We start from the raw sequence: 24,846 nt of genomic DNA on the forward strand, positions 1-24,846 counted from the left end.
TACTGTGCTCCTTTCTGTCACTAGGACCCCAAGAGCTCCCCTCTGCTTCCTCCGGACCTGTTAAAGAGTCTGGCTGCCTTGGAGGAGGAGGAAGAGCTGATTTTTTCTAATCCTCCTGATCTTTACCCAGCTCTGCTGGGGCCTCTCGCCTCTCTTCCTGGACGAAGTCTTTTTGTATGTATTTGATGTAATTCTGCTTCTTGCTCTAACCCTAACATCTGAGATTTTGTAGTACTTAAAAGAGATTATTTCTTCTTTTGGGGACTTTCAACCTTTACAGAATTATAAAACATATTTCTCTTGATGGCCTTAAATCCAAATGAAAAGTCCAAACCCATTGCCATCAAATCAGTACCAGCTAATAGCGACCCTGTAGGAAAGAATACAACAGCTCTATAGGGTTTCCAAGGTAGTAGTAATCTTTACAGAAGCCATCTCTCTCCCAGTGGAGCAGTCCCATTGAACTGCCAGTATCTGGCATTTTATTCATTTTGCTACCAGGAGGATTTCTTTGGTGGCTCAAACTAACCCTGAACGGGAATAGTACATAGCAGAAGGTTGCTGACTGCGTAGTGCCCTGAAATCCTAAAGTCCCAGCTTGGTTGTATGTGTTAGCCTGAAAGCATTCTCTTGCTGGGCCGATAACACACAGGAATGGCTCAGGCTGACAAATTCTTTTTCAAGGAACATTTCCGTCAGGACCCATATTTTAAGTGCCTTTTAATCTTGCTGAAGAACAGCAAAATATTTCCTCAAAATGGACTCAAAATATGAAAGTAAAGAAAGCCTAGTTTTGTGTATGTGTTTTGTGTCGTTTCCTTAAGCTAGTGTTATGAAAAAGTATTTGGCTCTCTTCTCTTTGGCTAATTGAGTCCAGGCACAATCAGTAAATTCAGAACCTGATTCATAAATAGACTAAAAACAAGCAAAGGAGATTCTTCTTAAAAACACTAATAGACTACCATAAATAAGTGAATAACTAGTGTGATGAAATCTTATAATTGATTTGTGACGTTTTTAAAAAATAATTCTCTTTTAGAACCCAGCCTGTATTTCAAAGCATGCCATTTTATACTTGTTTAAATGTTAAAAAGATATCCCAAGTTTTTTGTTTTGACTCTTTCTTTGTCACAAAAATAAAGGAAGAAACCTTAAGATTAAGATGCACGTGAGGAGGTATAAAAGCTTATGCTTTTTAAAACTGATGCTCTTGCCAACTTGAAGTTCCCTTAAGTTAAGAATTTATCTGTCACTAGAAATTAACACTGCACCTTCACCTGCCACTTTAGTAGAAATAACTGCTCCCTTAGAATGTAGAGTGACTGAGCAAGGCTTGCAGGAGCCCATCTGTTGTATTATTGCCTCTACATATTTGCCTTTTATGCTGCTTTTGCTGGAATAGATCAGGAAACTTAATGTAGTGCCTCTCTGTCTAGTCTTTCCCAGTGCCTTGGTTCCTATTGCTCCAGTCCCTCCCATTTGAAAAAAAAATCCTTTACTGTAGCCCTTACTGTATAATATTGTTGTCAGTGTACTGTTTGTGAAAAATTTTTTTTTGCATGTAGTAGGTGTTAAATATTTTATTAACCAACTATTAAATGATAGTGAACATTTGTGATTTCTTTTTATTTTACAATGACTTTGTAAAGCCAATAAATACAAGTTTGATTTTTAGGAACCATTTTAATACATAGCACAATTAGAGGTACGTAAGAAGCATGTTAACAAAACCAGTTGTCAGTTTAATGGGAAAGTTGTTGGTGTAGTATTTTGCTTTGTTTTTAATTCATTAATTTCCCTGTAAATTTAGGAGGGGGAAAACAACTACTCTTGTTTTGGGAATAGTTTGGTTTTTTAAAGTATAATTTTCATTTTGTTTTCAGATAAGTTTGGGGTGTTGTGGGGTTTTTTTTCCAGCCTTTAAGGATCAAATCCTTACATGGGCTTTAATGGTGGTCTTGAAGACAGCACTTGTATGTCTAAAGCTGAATGGTGGTGTCCTGTCCTTCCAGGCTTCACATGAATGGCACAACTCACACAGTAGTGCAGTTTTGACATAGAGCTTTGGAAGCACATAGGCGTCGAAGACACTCACTTTGTCAATGTCCCTGACAGCAGCTGCCTCTACTATACTTTGAATCACAAACTTCTTAATTGCCTTGTCTTTGGGCACACAGCAGGTGCCATTCGTGCTGCATGTGGCCTCAGCCCTTTTTGGCACAACTGTTGTTTATCCTTTTCTTTGTCATCTTGGAAGCAAGGGCCTGAGAGAGCTTGAGAGTAGTTTTTAAAGGGCAGTTAACAAGGAGAGTGAGTTCTGGTGTGCTGCCAACATAAAAGTAAGTAATTCAAGTCTACCAACTACTCTTTGGGAGAAGATGGGCAGTCTGATCCCCTCTGATTTATAGCTTCTAAAAACTTGCTGGAGGGTCAACTGTGAGTTGATTACAGCTCATTGGCACACAATAAGATTAACAAAGGGAAGAACTCTAGTAGCACAATGGTTATAGTTAAGCACTCAACTGCCGGGTCACCAACATGAACCCATCAAGCCACTCCAGGGAAGAAAAAACATAGTAATCTACTACCATAGAAATTCCAGCCTAGGAAAACATACAGGCTGATTCTGCTCTGTCCTACAGAATTCCTAGGAGTTGGAATCAATTCAGAGGTACACTGCAAAAGCGATTAATGAGGAAATTCCTGAGTGTCATGCCTACTGTCGTTTTCCAGGCCTCTGGTCTCTACCAGTCTCACTGTACTGGAGGAGGAAATACACCAGTAATACATATTGCCTGTGGCATATGGCACGTAGCATTTTTCATGGTATTGATGGATTTGAATTCTTACGGTTTAAATCTTGTGTACAACACAGGCTTGTGGTGCAAATGTGTTTAAATGGTAATCTTTTACTTTGATTCCATGATATTTTAGAATGATGATGATGAAACAGAAGGCATAAATTTAACTGCCTTTTTTTCCCCCCCCACGGCTTTGAAGAAATCCTTATTGGAGAAGCCCTCAGAGCTTATGTCACATTCATCCTCTTTCCTATCCCTCACTGGATTCTCCCTCAATCAGGTAGGCAAACAAACAGTTAAGACTCCTGTTCTGTGCTTTTTATTGAAGACTAATGAAAAGGGAGAGAATTCGAATTATTTAGCACATGAAATTTTACTTTACTGACACTTATTTTTGTTTACAATTTCCGTATCCCTGTTTTTCTTCTCTCAGATACTTGATATTATTGTCTTTCTCTCTTGACTGAGACAAGCTAGACATTTATATTTGCTGTTTATTAATATTGAAATTCTTGGAATTTTATTATTTAACCAAAGAAATATGTGCATATCTTTTTAATGGTGGTGATTTCTGTAGAGCAAAATAAAGGATGAGAAAGCAATGTGGAAAATAAATAAGACAGGGAATTGTTTTAAAACACAGACACAAAAACCTTCAAAAGTATGTTATAATAAGAAAAGCTTACTTAAGGTTTTACAAGAGCCATGAACTAAGCATTTCTTAAATATCTTCCTTAAAATAAGCTTCTAACTTGGTTATTGTCTTCAGGAAAGATACCCAAATAATAGTGTGTTCAATGAGGTATATGGAAAAAACCTGACAACCAGCTCCAAAGCAGAACTCAGTTCCTCAATGGCCCCCCAGGAAACATCACTGTACTCTCTTTTTGAAGGGACTCCATGGTCTCCATCACTTCCTGCCAGTTCAGGTATTAAATGGTTTTTGGTTTCGGTGGGGTTTTTTTTCCCTTTACTTCTTGCTGCTTTATTTTATTTTATATTGGTTTGCATGCAGTATTTTAATACCTTGTGTATCATTCATGTACATTGTGTTTTAAAAACTTAATCACCATTAATCTATTAACTGATCCTTATAGATTGTATATTCTATGTACTACAGTTAGGAGTCCTTATGATTCTGTGTTTATATGTATTAAATAACTTCTGAAAGAATAGTTAAAAAGCCTACTGTGCTAGTTATTGTACTGCAAATAGAAAGCTTTTTACATCCTCACTAACTAGCGATGTTATGAGCAAGAGAAATAGTAGTTCTAATTTATGAGGTATATGGTGACCAGCTTATTTTCACCTTTTTGTCTGTAAATGATTTTTTTTTTTCAGAGAAAGTTGTACTTTTTAAAAAAGATTTTTAAGATGGCATTTTGTTTATTTTATCAGATACTTATCTGAAAAAATGTACCTAAATAATGTGTGGTGGTGGTGGTGTTTTTGTTATATGTTGTCAAGTAGCGTGTGACTCATAGCAAACCTGTGTACAACAGCCCTAAACCCTGCTCTATCCTGTGCCAATCTTACTGTCTCTGACACGCCCATCCCGATTACCCTCATAGAGGGTCTTCCTCTCCTTTGCTGTCCCTCCACCCTCCCAAGCATAGTGTCCTTCTCCAAGGACCTCTCCCTCCTTACAACATGTCCAAAATATGTCAGACGAAGCTTCAGAATCCTTGCCTCCAAGGATCAGCCTGGTCTCACCCTCTCTAGGACGTATCTGTATGCAGTTGACAAAAATGTTCTACTGTTTTGGCTTTTGTTTGTGTATGTTTTTATGTGATGAGACTAATTTATGTTTCTGGAGGATTTCCACTGGGAACCCCATCTTCTGCTTTCTCCCAAAGTCTAGTGGGTTTTTTTTAGTAGAATTCAAGTGAAATGATCTGAAGGAAACTGAAGTTCTTGAATGTTTGTAAATGATCTTGTTCATTTCATTTTCTCTTGTTATTTAATAGATCATTCAACACCAGCCAGCCAATCACCTCATTCATCTAATCCAAGCAGTCTGCCAAGCTCTCCTCCAACACACAACCATAATTCTGTTCCATTTTCCAACTTTGGGCCCATTGGAGCACCAGATAACAGGGATAGGAGGATTGCAGATCGATGGAAAACCGATAAGCCAGGTTAGATCTGTGTTTCTTAGGCCTAGTAAAGGTGCAATAACTTATTCTGTCCTTCCTTGGAGCTACTTTGGTGGAACAGTGTCTAAAGCGCTGTGCTTTAGACCATAGGACAGCAGTTTGATTTCAACAGCCCCTCCTCAGGAGAAAAATGTTATTGGTCTACAGCTTCAGAAGCCTCATGGAATTGTTCTCCTCTGTCCTGTAGGGTTACTATCAGATAGAATCAAGGCAGTGGCATTGGGCTTTGGTATCCCTTCCGGGGATTTGGCCCTTGGCAATAATAGAAGTGACTTCCTGAATTCGTCCTTATCTTTTCTCATCTTCTAGCGATGGGTGGGTTTGGCATTGATTATCTCTCAACAACATCATCCTCTGAGAGCAGTTGGCATCCAGCCAGCACTCCAAGTGGTACCTGGGCAGGCCATGGCCCCTCTGTGGAGGATTCCTCTGCTGTCCTCATGGAGAGTCTAAAGGTGAGTGAGTGGATTTCAGGAACCAGCCATAAGAACTCTTGTAACCCCAATGCCTGTCTACTTTCATTCACATAAATAGTTAGACTACTCCCTAAAGCTCTTAAAAAGCTCCCAACAGATGTGATTTAAGTTGTGAAATCACTAAAAATAAAGCAATATCTCTAGGGGTGAATACATAGACTTTAGTTTTATTCTAAGGTTGAGAAACATCTGATTTCATCTTAGAATGTTTAGGTTTAATCTTTTTCAGATGAAATCAAAGATGGATTTTTAAATATAAGAAATAATCCTTTTGATAAAGGGCTTTATATTAGACATAGTTGTACTTTCTCTCATTTAAAATGATCTTAGTCTTGGAAAGAGTCTTATAAGGACTTCTTCTAATAGAAGAATTTTCTTTTTCCTCTGAGCTGGGAGAGAGTTCTTGGGGGCATATGTGCGTTTATATTTAGCTGGGATTGAAAAACAAATCCCTTCAGACAGCCACACATTTGACCTCTGCTGACAAGATCTGGGCTGTTTTTCAGTCTATCTGGTCCAGTTCCATGATGCATCCTGGACCTTCCGCTCTGGAGCAGCTGCTAATGCAGCAGAAGCAGAAACAGCAGCGGGGACAAGGCACCATGAACCCACCACACTGAAGCCAGAGTGGCAATCCTGGGAATGAAGGCTCCATAAACCATGGCATGTTGGGCCTGCAGGACTGGCCCATACAGTCCCCTGCGGGTGGCAGCCCTCTTTTCTGTTCCTTGCTGTCAAGAGGGTGTAAGTGTTCCACCAGCCCACTGAGTGTGCACGAAATGTCCGCAGTGCAACAAAAAGAAAAACCATCAGGAACTCTCAGTCCCCCCCGGGTATTCCGGAGGGAGAGAGGAACTGCTGTTTGTCTCACTCAGTTACCTGATATCACCGCCTCTCACCTTCTCCATTGTGCATGTCCCCAGCCACATGGGAAGCAAAAGCTGAGAAGGAAAGGCAGATGGGAGAAGCCAATGGGAACTTCTCAGTCCTTTTTTTCCTCTTTGGGGAATAAAATAGGAATCCATTAATGATTGCTTTGCTGACTGAGAATGTAGTTGAAATTATCCCTAAACATCTTTTATTATTGTTATTACTCTCAGTAGTGAAAGATCACACTGAATTCTTCCATACACAGATGTGTTTCTAGTCAGTCTGTAGTAAGGGGAACCCCATCCACTGCTCCTGTGAGAGGTTGGTGGTGACAGGATGGAGAACCTGACCTCTTTGGCCAGTGGCAGTGATCCATAAGGGAGGGTCCGAGGCCTCACCTTCCCCAAGAAGGTTCTGGTAGGCCCTACGCTGGCCTGGAGACCCAGCAGGGAACGCCCTTCACTCTGTCGGTGCTCGAGCCCCAGTCGAGGATGCAGTGTGGGTGGTGGTGCTGGGCTGGACTAGCAGGTGACTGCTGTAGGCTTTTAAATTAACGTCTTTGATTCCTGTACATTTTACAGTAGCATAGCAAGCAGTCCAACAGAAGGCAAGCTAGTCTGTCCATTCATGGTGTGACACATTTTAGTAGGTAGAAGCTTTCAGTGTGGTTATTTTTTTGTTTGGTTGGTTTTTGTGCCCTCACCTACCTTACCATCTACTTCCTCTTGCCCCTACCTCCATTGTGGTTTGTTTTTTGTTTTGTTTTGTTTTTTTCCCTGTGCTGTATGCTAGTAAATGTTTTTATTCCTATTGTGTACAACATCTCGCCAAGAAGCAGCAGCATGGGGCCCAACAGTTGGGGCCCAAAGGACAGTGTGAAGAAGAAAGCCGCAGCTGTGTCTGCATCGCCTGCAGAGGGGCCAGGCCCCACCCGGCTAGTCTCCCAACCCCCATTTCAGAGTGACGTTCAAGGCAACATGGACGCGTGCAGATCGTGCACAGAAGAAAATACAACCTCGTCCATTTCGGAAAAAAGCAACAGAAAGGAAAATAGACTTTTTATTTGATATTTATTAGGAGGAAAGAGGACTGAATTGTCTTGTGTAGAAATGAAAGGACAGCATTTCTGTTAGTCATTGCCTGAAAAAGTGATATTTTAAGGGGAAATTATGGAAACAATCTAAATGTCCAGTTGCTGTGCTAGTGATAGAGGGTGTGTATTCTGAGAGGCTTCCCTGTTTGACTGTGGAGTGTGTGCGTACATGCCCTTCTGCACTCTCAGTGGGGACGGGGTAGGTGAGATTGGAACTTTAGAGCTGGAAAACAGCTGCAGAGCAAAGCACATCCAGGAGGCCCTGTTGTCATTGGAATTTGGGCAATCTCAGCAGTTAAAAGGGGTGAGATTAATGTTCATGGCTCTTCAGAGTGGTTGAAGCCCCTCTGTATGCTTACATTAATGCTCTTTAGTTTGACATGGTATTTGGGGTTTGTGGGCTTTTTTTGTTTGCTTTGAAAGGTCTGAAAGAGTGAAGGCCCTCAACCCAATGGCAATATGAAACCCTCTGTGCTTCTCTCCAGCCCTTTCCCTGTGTCACTTTTCTCCTGTCCCTTCCGTTCAACGCCTCCTCCCCTGCTCCCTTTACCAAGTTTGTGTGTTTGAGCTCGCATTCAGGCAGCTGCAACATTCCAGTGTTTGAACTACCACTGATTCTTGCACCCTAGACAAGCCAAACAGGTTCACCATCTCACCCCCAGTAGTGCCGAGTCCCATCTGCAGCCCCACTTCTGCATGAGAATTTGGTGTTTGGAATGTTTTCTGACTCTTGGGGCGGGATTCCTCGCCTGTTCATCCTTACTGTGAAGTAAAGAAGATGGGGAGGAGAGTCTTCATAAGAAACTGGTTTTGTGTAGTAAACTTACTTATGTGGGTTTTATTTTCTGTTCTTTGTTTTCCTTTTTGCTCCCTACCCACCCCCCACCACTACTTTTCTTTTGTCTGTGCAAGACCTGCAGCTGCTAAAATCAGCTTTGCCTTTAATTAAACCATGTTCTCTCCAACCAGACCTGTGTATTTTTTTTCTATCCCGAAAGATAGCTCATTAATGAAAATCCACTTCAACCCTTTCATGACCTGTGGTATATGTATCACACACCAGCATTTACTTTGAGCCTCTCAGTGTTCTTGGAAAGCTGCTAATCCATCATTGTGTTACATGATACTCTTGTCAGAAACCTATATAACTATGTGATTCTGAAGAAATGTGCTTCACTCCACCAATCCTACTCCTAGAGTCCATTTGGAATATATGTGCCCTACATGATTGTATAAAAGTCCACATTACCTCAACCAAAAAAACACCTCTATTTTCTTGATTTCAGCATGCCTTCCATGACTGAAACACATAGTATCAACAGAATTCAAAGCAGAAAATCATCCATTCTTGAGAGGGTTATGAAATCAAGCTTTAAAACATTCAGAAGTTGTCCAAGAGGCAAAGATGACCAAATATGAGTATTTGTTTCAAGATTACATTTGGGGTTTGTGGTTTGTTTTTTTTGTTTGTTTGTTTTTTTAAGAGTGTGTGTACACCATCAAATCAGATCTGACTAGTAGAGGAGATTGTCCCTCTTCCAGCAGAGCATGTGGTGGATTCAAACCACGTGCCTCTGGGGTTGCAGTACAGCTTCTTGCCACTAGGCCACCAGAGCTCCCTAGGATTACATTTGCTTTCTGTAGCATTCAAAACCAGTGTTTTTTTTTATTAAAAATAATGGTAGGGAAAAACGGACATGTTATTTTATGAAAGAAAGTAAATACAAAATTCCTTTTAGGTAAAGGCATAAAAAGCCCATCTTTTTCCAATTCCTTTCATAGCTGTTATGCAATTCAGAGAGTTTAGTCTTTTGGCTATTCACTAAATCTAATTCACAGCAATAGAAATTACTTAATTTGGGGGTTGCTTTTCTTACAGGCATGCCGATTCCTGTTGTCTTTTCAGCCTGCATGGTGGACTTGAAGCCTTGCCGGTATACCTTGCCTTTGTTTTCACAGTTACAGCTACACTGTCACCTGGGCATTGGTGGCTACAGCTCTGCTCAGAAATGAACAGATTCTGTCCTTCATTCCAAGCTCTTTCATAATTTCACAAGCAGCTACTTAGAGGGAGTCCCCAGGTTCTAAATATTCATCCTACCTATAACCTGTAGTTAGGAACCAACCCCATAAAACCTGTAAATTTAAAATGTGATGTTTTTAAGAATAATTCATAATACAAATGAACACTACTTTGTAATGTATGTTAAAAAATTACTGTTGTATTCTTCTAAAGGTGTTTTACAATATTGGGACATAGGTAATAAAATAAGTATTGGGGAATACATAGACAGAGCACTGTATACCACAATAATTTGACTGGCATTAGGTACAAACTGTGCCTACAAATTTTACTTAAAAAATAGAACTCATTTGTAATCTGGGGACTGCTTATATATACTGGTAGCAAAGCTGTTCATAGGCTACAGGAAAGGAACTTAAGGCCAGGTCCAAGGCCTTATTTATGGAATTGTTTCATTTGGTAAAATGTTAACAAAAACATAAGCACTTCATTATGTGTGTTATATGTACTGTTGAGTCACCTGTGACTTCGTTATAGTGACCCTATCCTGAGCCAGCCTTCCTAACTCTGACACACCTACCCCCATTGTCTCAGTATCAGTCCATCTCATCTGAGGGCTTCCTCTCCTGTGCTGTCCCTCTACCTTTCTGAGCTTGATATCCTTCACCAAGGATCAGCAGATGAATGGATAAATGAAATGTGGTGCATCCACTACTCATCTGGTGGGAGACATGAAGTCCCAGTGTCTGCTACAGGACTTAGAGATGGAACTTTAAGGCCTCATACTGCATGGAATAAACCACAACAGGGAAAAGATGGTATGATCTCATACAATAAGATGAAAAAGGCAAATGGTGAGATCAGAGTTTTTTAGTTTGGTTTTGGGGAGGGGGAGCACAGAAAAAGCTCATGGGCACTATATTGGCTGGACCAGGGTGTGACTCAGGGCAGGAGACACCACACACCCACCCACCAGGAGAAGGTTGTGTTGTTACTGAGTGTCCAGTCTGCAGTGCTGCCCAGTTAGCTCCATCTCCATAATCACTGGGTGTTTGAATCCCTGATTGTGGCTGTCATGTCCATCCATCTCACTGAGGACGTCCTTCGTGTTCACTGACCCTCTGCTTTACCAAACATTAAGACCTTTTCTAGCAGTTTTCTTTTGTTTTTCCTAGTGGCATATCCACAGTAATCTGCTCTAAGTCTGGCCCTCCTGGCCAGTCTCAGATACAACCTTTAGGAGGGACTGTTGTCTGGTAGGACACTGGCTGTATTTACAATTTCATGCTTAGCTTCTAACTTGACAGGTTGGTGTTTACCCCAGGTGACATGGAAGAAAGGCCTGGTGATTCTGTTCAGAAAAAAAATCAGACATTTCAAGTCAGTTCTGCTCTGACATACGGGTCACCACACATCCAAGTTGATTTGGTGGCAACTGCCTTTTTTTTAATTTACTAACTGGCTGGACTCTAAGTTGGGTGCCCTTGTTTTGGCTGAGGGCCATTTGGAGTTTTTGTAGTTTTTTTATATTTTTGTTTTCATTTAAGCCTCTTGTTTATAGAGCAAGAAAACCCTGTGGAGGGCCCTTGTATTTAAAAATCGGTTGGTCCTTGGGCCTCCTGTTAGTATATTTTGGAAGAACATGCTTCTAAATTGTGCTCTTCTGTTAAGTTTGTTGTATTGAGGTAATCTGGGTTTGCTGTGGTGCTGAATCTTGTGCCATTGCCATAACAGCTTCCCATGAAGGGCAGACAGTGTTTGGTGGAGCTCCCAGTTTCAGACAGGTTTGAAAGCAGGAGTGGCATCCACTTTCTAAATCACATGCCTCTGAAAACTATGAACTTGGAGAAATTACAATAGTTCTAGAAAGACTTAAGGCATTTTGTTCATAGGGTTGCTGGATCAGGCTCTCTTCAACAGCAATCAACAACAATGGTGACTGGGTCAGACCATCAATTACTCATGTTCAAGTTCAATTTGAAGCAAAAAAAAAAAAAGTACATGAGATCCAAGATAGGATCTTGAATCTATTTCATCTGAATTTCAAGATCATATTAAGAATAGGTTTGAAACATTGACCACCAATGACTGAAGACCAGATTACTTAGGGCATGATATCATCCATGAAGAAAGCAAAAGGTCATTACAAAGAAGAGAAAGAAAAAACTGAAATATCAGAAGAGAAAAAATTTCACTACAGTGTCAAGAAGGGAAAACATGCCAAAGTAGAAAAACTAAGCAGAAGATTTCGAAGGGCAGCTCAAGAAGACAAAGCAAAGTTGTATAATGGAATGTGCAGAGAGCTGGAATTGGAGAATAAGAGAACTTGCTCTGTGTTTCTCAAACTAAGAGAACTGAAAAAACGTCAAGTCACAATATTGAAAGATGCTATTGGCAATATAGTGAATGACCCAGAAAGTATAAAAAGATAGAATATAGAATCACTAGACCAAAAAGAACTGACACAGAAAAATTTGAGTAAATACCATAAAAGCAGAAGCCAATAGTAATGAAGGAGGAAGTGGGAGCTGCATTTAAGGCAATGGCAAAAAATAAGGCTCCAGGAATTGACGGGATACAAACTGTTGTATTTTCTGTCCATACCTATTCAGTCTATGCTAAGCAAATTATTCAAGAAGCTGGACTCTTAAGAAGAATGTGTTGGTGGGAATGTAAGATGGTGCAACCATTGTGGAAGGCGGTGTGGTGCTTTCTCAAAAAATTGCAAATAGAGATACCATTTGACCCAGCAGTCCCATTACTGGGAATATACCCCAGAGAGACCATGTCTGCCATCCAAGCAGATATATGCACACCCATGTTTATTGCAGCTTTGTTTACAATAGCAAAGAGTTGGAAGCAGCCTAAGGGCCCATCAACAAATGAATGGATAGAGAAGCTGTGGTATATCCACACAATGGAATACTACCGCAGCATTGAAAAACAAGGAACTCATGCAATATTATTCAAAGTGGGTGACCCTGGAGGACATTATGCTGAGTGAAATATCTCAGTCACAAAGGGACAAATACTGCATGGTGCCACTGTTGTAGAATGGGTCTGACATCAGGGTGGGGGTATGACAGAAAAAACTGGATAAATTATGTATATTGTATTGAAACAGATGAGGGAAAGAACAGCTTAGAAGTGATATATGATTGAGTATTATGGTTAGCACAGGAATCCAGAATTAAGGTTGCATAGAGAAGTGTACTCGGGGTGGGGGGAAGGGACGTGGGAATTGTATACTAGTGAAGGAATTTTTTTCTCTTTGGAGGGGGAAGCGAGCTGGTGGGGAGGGGTGGGAAGGGAGAAAATTGCGGCAATGAATGAATGGAAATCCAAAACCTCTGAAAAAAATTTAAAATTTAAAAAAAAAAAGAATGTGGCATCAGGATTGGAGGGAGACATCCATCAAAAACCTGCCTTATGCAGATGACTCAACCTTGTTCGCTGAAAGTGAGGAGGACTAGAACTTGTTGCAGAAGATTTAGAAAAATACAACCTTCAATATGGATTGCATCTCAGTGTCAAGGAAACAAAAATTCTTATCACTGGACAGATAGGCAACATTATGATAGATGGAGAAAAGATTTAAAATGTCAACAGCTTCATCTTAGTTGGATCCACAGTTTAACACCCTTCATACCATCAGTAGACAATCAGAAGGTGTATTGCACTGAAAAAGTCTTCAGTTAGGGACCTCTCCAAATTCTGGAGGAATAATCATGTCAGTTTGAAGACTATGGTTTGTCTGATTCAGGCTATCGTCTTTCCAGTCATTTGCTGTGCATCTGAGAGCTGGACAGTGACTAAGGATGATAAAAATTGATGCCTTTGAGCTGGGCTTTTGAAGTAGAGTGCTGAACATCCAATGAACGGCCAAAACAACAAATACATCTTGGAGAAAATGCAGCCAGAGTGCTCTTTGGAGGCAAGAATGATGAGGCTTTGCCTCACATACTTATGGCATGGTGCTAGGAAGGGCTATTGTAGAGGGACATGATACTCAGAATGGTGGTCGGCAAAGGCAAGGAAGACCCTCTACCAAGTGGGTTGACACAGTGACTGCCACAATGGGCTCTAATGTGTCAGGAACTATGAAGGTGATAGCATAGGACAGGGTTCAAATCTCATTAATAGGGTCATTATGTGTTATACTCTACTCTGGCACCTAACAACAACAGTATATGAAACTGAAGCGTTGTAATAGTTGAAATTGAAGCATACTGTTGTCTCATGGGGACTTGCTTCAGTCTAGTTATTCTTAAGCAATGAGACTTACTGAAAAATACTTGTTTTATATGTAAGGTTACTTTAGACTCTGGGAGTCTATAATACTAACAGTACTAGTCTTGGGCCTAGAATATATGGATGCCTTGTTTCTTTTTGTTAACTTTTTTTATTGAGATACAATACACATAGAGAAAAAATCAACTCAGTCATAAGGTTTACATACAACTCTGAATGCATTTTCACAGAGTGAACATACAGTATAGCCAGAGCCCAGAACAGAAAGCTGAACAGCACTATCCTGGAAATGCCGACATAACCTCCCAGACCTTTCACCCAGCAGCCCAGAGTAATCATCCTGGGTTCTCAAACTGATAGGTGAAATTTTAACAGGAAAGTAAGTGAACTCTTGTGCAAACTAGATCTCAGCACACAATGCCCTGCAGGGGAGACTTGCCGACAAGTGACAGTGCTTCCTTCAGCTTTAAATACTTGAACCATCCTATACCTCGCTGGGTGTTGCATGCTCTTCAACAAAAGCTTTGGGGAAAATGCCAACCTTTCCTTTGCACTCGCCTTCGAGCCATTCGTCATTCACTGGAAAAGGAAAAGTATGCATCAGAGTATAAGAAAATCTCTAGGTCACAGTTTTGTCATCCTCACCTTGACCCCGTGTTTATGCTGTTTGATAAAGCTCCAAAGTATTATATAGTTAGTTCTTTATTTAAATTGGCTTAAACTTGTGCACACTAAGGAATATATATACTGTCTTCTTTCCATAGTTACCTAGAAGGTTTTTCTCATCCCTGTTCCCCAGAAAGCTGAACAATTTGATCAACTAGTTGATTTTGACATTTGGAAAAATATAAGCCCAGTTCTTAGTTAAGTTTCCATTCTCATTGGGAGATGTCACAAGCAGTGCTCCCTGCTTCTGTTTTTTACCACTCGTGTTTTGAGTCAATTGTTGTACACTGCTCCCTACTCCCATTCCTTTTTAATGTCCTACTTTATCCATTTGGTTCTTGTGATAATGTATCACATTTTAAAATTACATGTTGGTTGTATGAGTAAAGTTTGTTGTGATGGAGAAACCATCAGATAAGCAGAATTATTTTGAACACCAATTTTAAGGCCACATGCACCCTTTCTTCACTTTGAAAGAATACGTTAATTCAAAGAATTGCAGAAGATAAGCATCATATGCTTGGTTAGAAAGCTATTCCAAGCCCACTTGTTAACTCTGGGAATGACAATGCCATTTCCCAAACCACTATCGTTAATAAGATGTCAACCTGACTAGACCACTTGGTGCTTCCCTGCTCATTAGAGTACCAATTTTGCTCCCTCCAACTGAAAGCTAGACAAAATTACTGGCTAACAATTTACAGATTCTGAATGTTTTCTCCCTACCCTGCTTAACTACCTTGAGCAGGGTGACTAATAATACATGTATTAGCTTCCACAAGTGTAGAAGATACTTACCTTCAGATAATACCAGGATTACATCCCCTTCCAGAAACTCCAGGTCCTCTGGTTGACTAGCCTCATAATTGAAGAGTGCAATTACATGGCTCCCTTCCTTAAACTGAGGTTCTGTTGTCTGGTTATCAGAATCAGAATTTTTCTTTTCTAAGGGTTCATCTGGAAAGCCCTGGTCACCCTGGAATAAAAAAGAACCTGTTAGGTTTCCCAACCAACATCAGTCTATGTTGATCCCTAAAGAAAGCAATGACGTGTCCGTACAAGTACCTAAGACGGAAGCTCATGTATACAAATGTATCATCAATGCCTAACATAGACCTAGCATGCACTTTATGAAAAGTCTGTGAGAGCCAAAATAGGGTTATAGCTTCATCCCACCTGACTTAGAAAACCATCTCAAGATCAGACTTGATGCATTGAACGCTTAGGACCAAAGACCAGGCACATTGTGGGATGACCTCAAGGAATGTGAAGAAAGCAAAAGATCATTACAAAGGCATGAAAGAAAAGACTAAAATGGATCTCAGAAAAGTCTTAGTCTTGTTCTTCAACATATTAGAGTCAGAACTGACCCACAGCTGATTCTCCATCAGGCATGAAGCAGTCATCAAAACCGTGCAAGCAAACATTGCATGGTTCAAAATTGGGAAATTTTTCAATCTATATGTAGAACATCATTTGGAGGCTGGCTTTGCTGAGGAGGAATGGCATCAGGATTAAAGGAAGACTCATCAGCAACCTGTATTATGCAGATGTTAGAACCTTGCTGAAACTGAAGAGGACCTAAAATGTTTTGCTACACAAGGTCAAGGACTGCAGCCTTCAATATGGATTGAAACTCGACATCAAGTCAGAGATTTTCACCATAGGACCAACTGACCTCACCATGATAGGTGGAGAAGAGATTGAGGTTGTTAGCAATTTCAGCTTTTTGGCTCCACAATAGCTTGCCTCCGGAAACCCTATGAACCTGGAGAGAGGATGAGAGACACCCAAGTGTTGAGGACTCTCCTTCATAGGGTCACTATGAGTCGCCTGTGACTCGACAGCACTTAGCATCAACAACAAACAATTGCATTAGGGAAATCTTTCAAGGGACCTCTCCAGAGTGCTAAAGAGCAATGATGTTAGTCTAGAGACTAAGCTGTGCCTGATCAAGGTCATGGTTTTTGCAATTGTTTGCTATGCATCAGAGAACTAGACAATGACTATGGATGACAGAGGAAGAATTGATGCCTTTGAGTGTGGTAATGGAGAAGAGTATTGAACGTATACCAAGGACTGCCAAGAGAACAGAGGTTTGTCCTGGTGTGGGTGAAACTAAACTGCTCCTTGGAGACAAGGATGTTGAAGCTCCATCTGACATACTTGGGCATGTTACCAGCAGGGACCATTTATTGGAGAAGGCCATTATGCTTGAAAGATGGATGGGCAGCGTAAGAGAGGAAGACCCTGAATTAGATGAATTGTCACAGTAACTGGGGTAATGGGCTAGGTATGTCAGAGACAGTGGGATTGGCTCAGGATAGAACAGGGTTCAGAGCTATTGTGTGTAGGGTTGCTATAAGTCACAGGTGACCCAACAGCACAGAAAACAACCAATAACAAAGGAGGAGAATGCTTATCTTTCACTTGTGGAGAAGCTGGTGAAATTGAACCTCATGCCTTCAGTTTGACAGGGAAGCTCCTTATCGCTAAACCATGATCACTCCCTATATTCTTCAAGAAAAGCCAAAATAAAGGGAAGAAATGTTGAATAAGAGAGCTGAACAGAAGTTTTTCAAAGGGCAGCTCAAGAAAACAATTTTTCTAATCAATGTGCAAAGACCTGGAGTTAGAAGATTAAAAGAGAAGAACATGCTTGTCACATCAGAAGCTGAAAGATCTTGGGGAGGGGGAGGGGGGGAAAATGCAAGCCTTGAGTTGCAATACTGAAGAATTTCATGGACAAACTATTGAATGATGCAAGAAGCATCAAAAGAAAATGGAAGGACTACATGGTCACTCTATCAAGAAGAATTGGTCAACATTGAAATAGTTCAAAAAGTCACGTAAGTTCAAGAACCATGGTATTGATGGAAGAAGTCCACGCTGCACTGTAGGCGTTGGCAAAAATAATAATATTCTAGAAACTGATGGAATACTAACTGAGGTGTTTTAGCAAATAGATGCAGACCTGGATACGCTCCTTACCCTATACCAAGAAATTTGGACAGCAGCTACCCTGCCAGTTTGTTCACATTCCAAACAAAAAGTGAGCCAGTAGAGGGTAGGAATAATTGAATATCACACAGAATCTTGCTGAAGATTATTTTTTTAAATTGGCTAGAACAGTTTGTTGACAAGGAACTGCCAAACCTTCAAGCTAGATTTAGAAGAGGCTATGGAATGAGGGATGATTTCAAATCCTGGCTGAAAGCATAGAATGCTGGGAGTGGAAGATGGTGGCAGGAGGGTGGAAATGTCTTTGTTTTATTGAATATGCAAAGTCATTTTACTAGATCATAATAAATTATGTGTAACATTGAGAAAAATGGAAATTCTAGAATGGTTCATTATGCCACCAAAAAAAAGAAAAATAATAATCTATCAATAGATCAAGAAACAGTTCAGAATAAGGGAATTCTGTAAGGTTTAAAACCAGGAAAGGTGTGTGGTCCTATCTTTTTCTCCTACTCATATGCTGAGTAAATCTAGAGACTGGCCTATATAAAAAAAAATAATGTGCCACCAGGATTAGAGGAAATATCATCAATCATTATGCAGATGACAGCCTTGTTTGCAGATGGTGAAGACTTGCAGTACTTGCTGCTGAAGATCAAAGATGATAGCTGATAGCCTTCGTTCAGTATGAGTTACACCTCAGCATCAGAAAAACAAAAATCCTCATCACTGGACCAATACGTATCATCAAGATAGATAAAGAAAAGGTTATTAAAAAAAGAAATTATTATGGACTTCATTTTACTGGGACCCACAGTCAACACTTAAGATGGAACAGTAAAAAAAAAAATAAAATCATAATAGGTTGTCAAGGGTCTCTCCAAAATTCCAAAGTTCAGCTTCTTCAGAGTTAAAGAGTAAGTTATCAGCTTAAAGATTAAGATCTGCCTGACCCACACTACCTTATTATCAATTGCTACATATGCATCTTAAAGTTGGACAATGAGTGGTGGTGGTGTTAAGGGTCATCCAGTCATCTGCAACTCATAGAGATTATCTATGTACAATAACTGAACTCTGATCTATCCTGAGCTAGTATCACTGTCTCTGGCACACCTACTCCCATTGACCCAATTATTGTGTCAATTCATCTTATCTGGGGCCTTTCTCTCCCATGCTGTCCCTCCACTCTTTCAAGAATGATGTCCTTCTTCAGGGACCCATCCCTCCTGCCACATGCCCAAAGTATGTGAGATGGAACTTCAAAATTCTTGCCTCCAAGAAGCAGCTGGGTTTCAGCCTCTTGAGTACCTGTTTGTTCTCTTGGCAGTTCATAGTATGCTCTATACTCTTCTTCAGCACTGCAACTCAAGGGCATCAATTCTTCTTCGCTCATCCTTAGTCATTGCTCAACTTTCTGATGCACAGAAAGTAATTGTGAAGACCATGGCCTGAACCATGCATACCATCATCTCCAGACTGACATCGTTGCTCTTCAGCACTTTGGAGAGGTCCCTTACAGTAGCTTTCCCCAGAGCAATTCATCTCTTGATTTCTTGATTGATGTGCCAAGAATGCTAATTGTGGATCCAGGCAAGCTGCAATTGTTAACAACCTCAATCTTTTCTCTATCTTGGTGTTACCATTTGGCCCAGTGGTGAGAATCTTTGTCTTCTTGATATTGAGCTTTGATCCATATGTCAGCAGAACTGCAGTTCTTGACTTTCTGCAGGATCTTCAGATCCTTCTCAGTTCTGCAAGCAAGGTTGTGTCGTCTGAGTAACGTAGGTTGTTGATGAGTCTCCCTCCAATCCTAATGCCATGCCACATTCCTCCTCATAAAGCCCAGACTCCCAAATGATCTCTTCCTCAAATGGATTGAAAAGGTTTTGGGACAATGATAAAGGAAGACCAAAGAAGAGTTAATGCCTTTGAGTTACGGTGTTTTAGAAAAGTTACTGAATAGCTCATGCACTGCCAAAAGAACAGATAAATCTGTCTTTGAGTAAGTGCAAACAGGGTGCCCTTTAGAGGCAAGGATGATACGATTTTTGCCTCATACATTTAGGGTATGCTGTCAGGAGGGCTCAGTCCTTGGAAAACTGCACAATGCTGGAAAAAAGAGGATCAGAGAAAGAGCAGAAGCCCCTGAACTGGATGAATTGGCACAGAGCAACAATGGGCTTGAACATGGTAGAGATTATGAGGATGGAGCAAGGTTCCCATCTGTTGTTCACAGGGTCACTATAAGACATAATTAATGTGAGTGCACTTAACAATACAGACGGTCAATCAGATAAAACCAGAAAGCCAAACTTACTGAAACTTTGCAACAATCCTGAAAATAGTAGATAAGATATTACTGTCCCTTTTGAAATGGGGGAACAAATAAATGGCAGAGCCCAAATTCCTATCTGGTATTCCTTTCTTAGTCCCAACATTCAGGCCAGGGTGTTAGTGATACATCTCGGCCCCATCTCATACCTACTAAGCCTGATGCTCTCTAAAGTGAAAACCCTTATTCAGCCCCATGTTATCTTTCAACCAGTGTGTATATAACATTTCTTATGTATCAATCTCATTCAAAGTCTGTGGGGTTTTTTCTCAAATATTTAAGAAGTAGGCAGAGTTGTGGTTACTAGAAAGGAGAATCATAGTGTTGTTAGGTTCAGGCAAGTTTATTACAACTTACAGCCAGATCTGATCTTTGCCCTGTCCTCTGTCCTCACAATCGCTGCCCATTGTGTATATCATATACACAATGAGGGACATTGTGTATATCATATACACAATACATAGAGAGCTCTGGTGGCCTAGTGGCAAGAAGCTGCACTGCAACCCCAAAGGCATGTAGTTCAAACCACTAGCTACCCCCTGGGAGGATGGTCAACCTCCCCAACTTCCTCCCGTGCGATTAACTGCCTCTGAAAACCCACCAGAGGGTCAGCTCTGGGTCAATTCTGACTCTATGGGGATAAATATATTTGATACATATAATACATGTATCATACGGTGAGTCGCCTGTGACTTATAGTGACCCTATGTACAACAGCCCTAAACCCTGCTCTGTCCTGTGTCAATCTCACTGTCTCAGACACACCTACCCTGATTACCCCAGTTAATCAATCCATCTCAGAGGGTCTTCCTCTCCTGGCTGTCCCTCTACCCTCCCAAGCATGACGTCCTTGTCCAAGGACTGGTCCTGCCTTGAAACATGTCCAAAGTATGTCAGATGGAGCTTCAGAATCCTTGCCTCCAAGGAGCAGCCTGGTTTGACCCTTTCTAAGACAAACCTGTTCAGTTTCTTAGCAGTCCATGGTATATTCAATACTCTTCTCCAGCACCACAGCTCAAAGGCATTAATTCTACTTCTATCCTCCCTCGTCATTGACCAGCTCTCTGATGCATAACAAGTGATTGCAAAGACCATGGCCTGTATCAGACGCACCTTAGTCTCCAGAGTGACACGATTTCTCTTCAGTACTTTGGAAAGGTCCCTAACAGCAGAATTTCCCATCGCAATATGTCTTTTAATTTCCTGGCTGCTGGGTGCCAAGAGTGTTGACTGTGGAGCCAAGCAGACCAAAGCTGTAAAGAAACTAAATCTCTTCACCATCCATCCTGATGTTGCCAATTGGCCCAGTGGTAAGAATCTTTGTCTTGTTGATATTGAGCCTCAATCCATATTGTAGGCTGCAGTCCTTGACCCTCTGCAGCAAGCACTTCATATTCTCCTCAGTTATATTCCTATCTTCTCTAACACTACAAGTCAAAGGCATTAATTCTTCCATCATCCGTATTCATTATCCAGTTCTCAGATGCATAGCAAGTGATTACTAAGTAGGCACAAGTAAACCTGTGTTAACTGGTTTACTATGTAGTCTGACACTGACATTGTGGATAAGAATATAAGTGGCCACTGGAATCAAGACCCCTACCTGCCTGAATCCTATTCCTTTAATGACCACCTGTGTAATCTTGATAATGTTATTTGACATCTCTTTGCCCTCTTTGCAAATTATTAAATTGGGCTAGTAATACCTACCTCGGAGGGTTGGAGATTAAAACAATTAATACCTAACTACTGCTGCTGAGCCCATCCCCACTCATCAGGACCCTTCATCCTGTTTCTAAGGCTGTAAATCAAAATAGCAGATCAACTGCCCATCTCTCTCCCACAGAGCCAGCTGGTGGATTGGAACAGGTGGAGATGCACAGGCCTTTGGATTAACAGCAAAACTTGCCAGGGATTATGCCACCACAGCTCCTACTAATTAATACCTAGAATGTATTTAATAGTATTTGAAACATGTGCCATTATCAATAAATGCTTCCTGCTATTCTTCTAAGTGGTATAGCACTGGTCTTTCCACTTGCTGTACAGAGGTAACTGGTGGTTGCTGTGAGGCTAAACCCTGTGACATTGATGTATCAAATGCCATAATGGTTACCCATGGTGGACAGTGTTTGGTGGAGCTCCCTGATTAAAACAAACTTGGAAGCAGGCAGGAGTGGAATCCACTTCCATAATAGCTTGCCTCTGGAAGCCCTATGAACTCGGAGAAATGAAGAAAGTTCTACAAGTGTTCAGATATTTTCGTTCGTAGGGTAACCTATGACTTGATGGCACTTAACAACAACAACAACAGCAACAAGATTATTAGTATAGGGGTTTTAATCCAAATTGTGTCTTTGCTAAATAAATGCTGTTTTATTTTACACCCAAGTGCAAGCAGTTTTCCTTCCGGAAATTTAAAAAGGTGAAGAACGGCTATGAGCTCAGCTTCACACCATGATTGAGTCCAACCTTGCATGACAGGAATGCGGATAAATCACAAAACAATTGAATGTGGCAGCAGATTCAATGGGCTGGGGCTTTCTGTTGGCTCCTAGACCTCTGGGTTTGGTGCTGTCCTATAGGAAACCCTCTGGCAGATGGATTGAGACTACAGAGAAAAAAGAAGCAGAGCTGCATCTTGTTACCCACTATGTCCTCACCATCAAACATGGTGCCTAGGATAAAAGGTGCATGATAAATGCTGAATTGTTGAGTTTGCCACACAATGGACTTCACATGCCCCTGACCTCTCTTCACTCACCACTGTATTTTCACACCACAGAGTCAGGCAGTAGTTTTTCACTTGGTCCCAGGCAGCCTTCATGCTAGTTTCTGAAAGGAGCACCAGTTCATTGCTGTCTCTTGGTCGGAAGCTGAGGACAGAAAAAAGTAAAGACCAAGTCAGAAGACGTTGCTGCAAAAAGCCTTGTCCTCCAGCCTGCATGCCAGCACCAGGTCTCTAGCTGTTCCCACACCACTACCTGCCTGCATGGAGCTCACCTCAGCCTCGTATGTTCTGGCAGGAGTGCCAGTTTCTTGGACACCATGTCCAGTACCTGGCTGTAGGGCAGCCCAGGCTGCGTCTCCATGACGACCGTGTACTTGTAGTGCACCTTGAGGGTGTAGGGCATGGGCACACTGAGCTTCACTTCCTGAGAGGAAAGGAAGCAAGAGGACCCATGAGTGCCTGAGGCTTCCTCTTTCCAATCATCTCCCAGATTGCTACAGCTTTATGAGTTGGTATAGGGAGAATTGCAATAGTCAATACCAAGTGCCAACATGGTTTCCATTTGTTGGGTCAAGCATCAGTTGCTGTTATAAAGTGGCTGCATGAGATTGAATCAATCAGCACAGGACCTTCCATAATGTGAGTAGGCCTCGGTCAGCTGAAACCCTTAAGTTCAAAAAGAGTTACCCCAGGACATGTTATACCTCTGGACTAAGAATAGACATTTTGTCAGAATGCTCTTAATCCTTACTCTTTCTGATACCTAACCTGCCAGTTTGGGGACACAAGCATGCAGTAATCTGCAGCCTGTTGCCTGACCTACAGATTTGGAACTAGCCTGCTCCTTAAAATCGTGTGAAATAATACCTTGAAGTAAGTATCAGTCTATCTATCTATCTATCTATCTATCTATCTATCTATCTATCTATTCTCTATCTATCATCTATCTAATGTATCATCTGTCTCTCTAACTCTCTGTCTCTACATATGTACATGCACACAGACATATGTTTGCATGTGTATTTGTTTATTTAGTAATTTTTTACTCTGAGCAAACCTATATGGTGGAGTAGAACTTCTTCATAGGGTATTTCTGGTGATCATCTTTACAGAAACAGGTTAGAGTGGGTTTGAACCACCAACCTTTAAATTAGTATCTGAGTGCTTAAACATTTGCATTTATATCTCCAGGGTACATGTACACACACACAAAACATATTTTTAATGCAAATAACATTAATGCTCTGATTTTTTGACAATCATGCCTTGCCACTACCAAGTTGTTGTTATTGTTGTTATGTGCCATTGGGTCACCTGAAACTCATAGTGACTCTATGTACAACTTCTCTGAAGTCTGCCCTTTTGCTGAGCCAGACTCACTGACTCCATCACACTATCTCCCATTACCCTAGTTACTGTGTCAATCCATTTCATCCGGGGTCTTCCTTTCCTGTGCTGTCCCTCCACCCTTCCGAGCATGATGCCCTTCCCCAAGGACCTGTCCCTCCTGGCCACATGCCTTATGTATTTGAGATTATGTATTTGAGATGGAGCTTCAAAATCCTAGCCTCCAAGAACAAACTTGGTTTCACCCTCTCCACGACAGACCAATTTGTTTTCTTGGTGGCCCATGGTATGTTCAAGTTTCTTCTCTAGCACCACAACTCAAAGACATCCATTCTTCTTCTGTCATCCTTTGTCATTGTCCACTTCTCTGATGCATAGCAAGTAATTGTTGACCATGACCTCGATCAGGTGCATCTTAATCTCTAGACTGACATCGTTGCTTCTCAGCACTCTCGCGAGGTCCCTGACAGCAGATTTTCCCAATACAATTCACCTTTTGATTTCCTGACTGCTGGTGCCAAGAGTGGAGTGCTGATTGTGGAGCCAAGCAAGCTGTAATTGTTAATAACTTCAATCTCTTCTCCATCTATCATGGTGCTGCCAATTGGCCCAAAGATGAGAATCTTTGTCTTCTTGATGTTGAACTTCAATCCATATTGAAGACTACTTTGACCTTCTACAGCAAGTGTCTTCAGGTCGTCTTCAGTTTCAGCAAGCAAGGTGTGTCATCTACATGTCATAGGTTGGTCATGAGTTTCCCTCCAGTCCTGATGCCATATACCTCCTCAGTAAGCCTTGCCTCCCAAATGATCTGTTCTGCATACAGATTGAAAAGGTATAGAGACAGGATGCATCCCTGACACACTTCTTTCCTGATTTTGAACCATGCAGTGTTTCCATGCTGTATTCTGAGGACTGCTTCCTGGTCCAAGTATAGGTTTAAATGAGCACAATCAAGTGTTCTGAGATTCCCATTCTCCTCAAGGTTAGCCACATTTTGTTGTGATCCACACAGTCAAATGCCTTTGCATAGTCAATGAAACACAGACATTTCACTACCAAGTACATACTAATATATTCTATGCTAATTTTTTTTCATTTGTTGCTGTAAAATACATTTGCCTAGTGCACTTAGG

The 24,846-nt window shown here is 41.1% G+C and overlaps 2 protein-coding genes across 3 annotated transcripts in view; one reads left to right on the forward strand and one right to left on the reverse strand.

The window, feature by feature from the left end:
* The window catches only part of SMG7 (SMG7 nonsense mediated mRNA decay factor), a 107,874-nt gene extending 101,493 nt beyond the window's left edge, over positions 1-6,381 (forward strand). Inside the window, exons 17-22 of one of the 2 annotated variants that reach the window (XM_006887753.1) lie at positions 25-174; positions 3,001-3,081; positions 3,571-3,730; positions 4,769-4,939; positions 5,267-5,412; positions 5,940-6,381. In XM_006887753.1, the coding sequence (XP_006887815.1) occupies positions 25-174; positions 3,001-3,081; positions 3,571-3,730; positions 4,769-4,939; positions 5,267-5,412; positions 5,940-6,053 (822 nt within the window). In that variant the 3' untranslated portion in view covers positions 6,054-6,381. The remainder of the gene's footprint in view (positions 1-24; positions 175-3,000; positions 3,082-3,570; positions 3,731-4,768; positions 4,940-5,266; positions 5,413-5,939) is intronic. The other variant, XM_006887754.1, reaches the window with a different exon arrangement.
* Positions 6,382-14,154: 7,773 nt separating this feature from the next.
* NCF2 (neutrophil cytosolic factor 2) overlaps positions 14,155-24,846 on the reverse strand; it is a 62,241-nt gene continuing 51,549 nt past the window's right edge. Inside the window, exons 12-15 of the mRNA XM_006887784.1 lie at positions 22,636-22,787; positions 22,397-22,508; positions 15,135-15,312; positions 14,155-14,249 (exon numbers count right to left, since the gene is read on the reverse strand). Coding sequence (XP_006887846.1) covers positions 14,155-14,249; positions 15,135-15,312; positions 22,397-22,508; positions 22,636-22,787 — 537 coding nt within the window. The remainder of the gene's footprint in view (positions 14,250-15,134; positions 15,313-22,396; positions 22,509-22,635; positions 22,788-24,846) is intronic.

Source organism: Elephantulus edwardii, unplaced genomic scaffold (assembly GCF_000299155.1).
Source record: "Elephantulus edwardii isolate Elephantulus edwardi_28Jun2011 unplaced genomic scaffold, EleEdw1.0 scaffold00061, whole genome shotgun sequence".
NCBI lineage: Eukaryota > Metazoa > Chordata > Mammalia > Macroscelidea > Macroscelididae > Elephantulus > Elephantulus edwardii.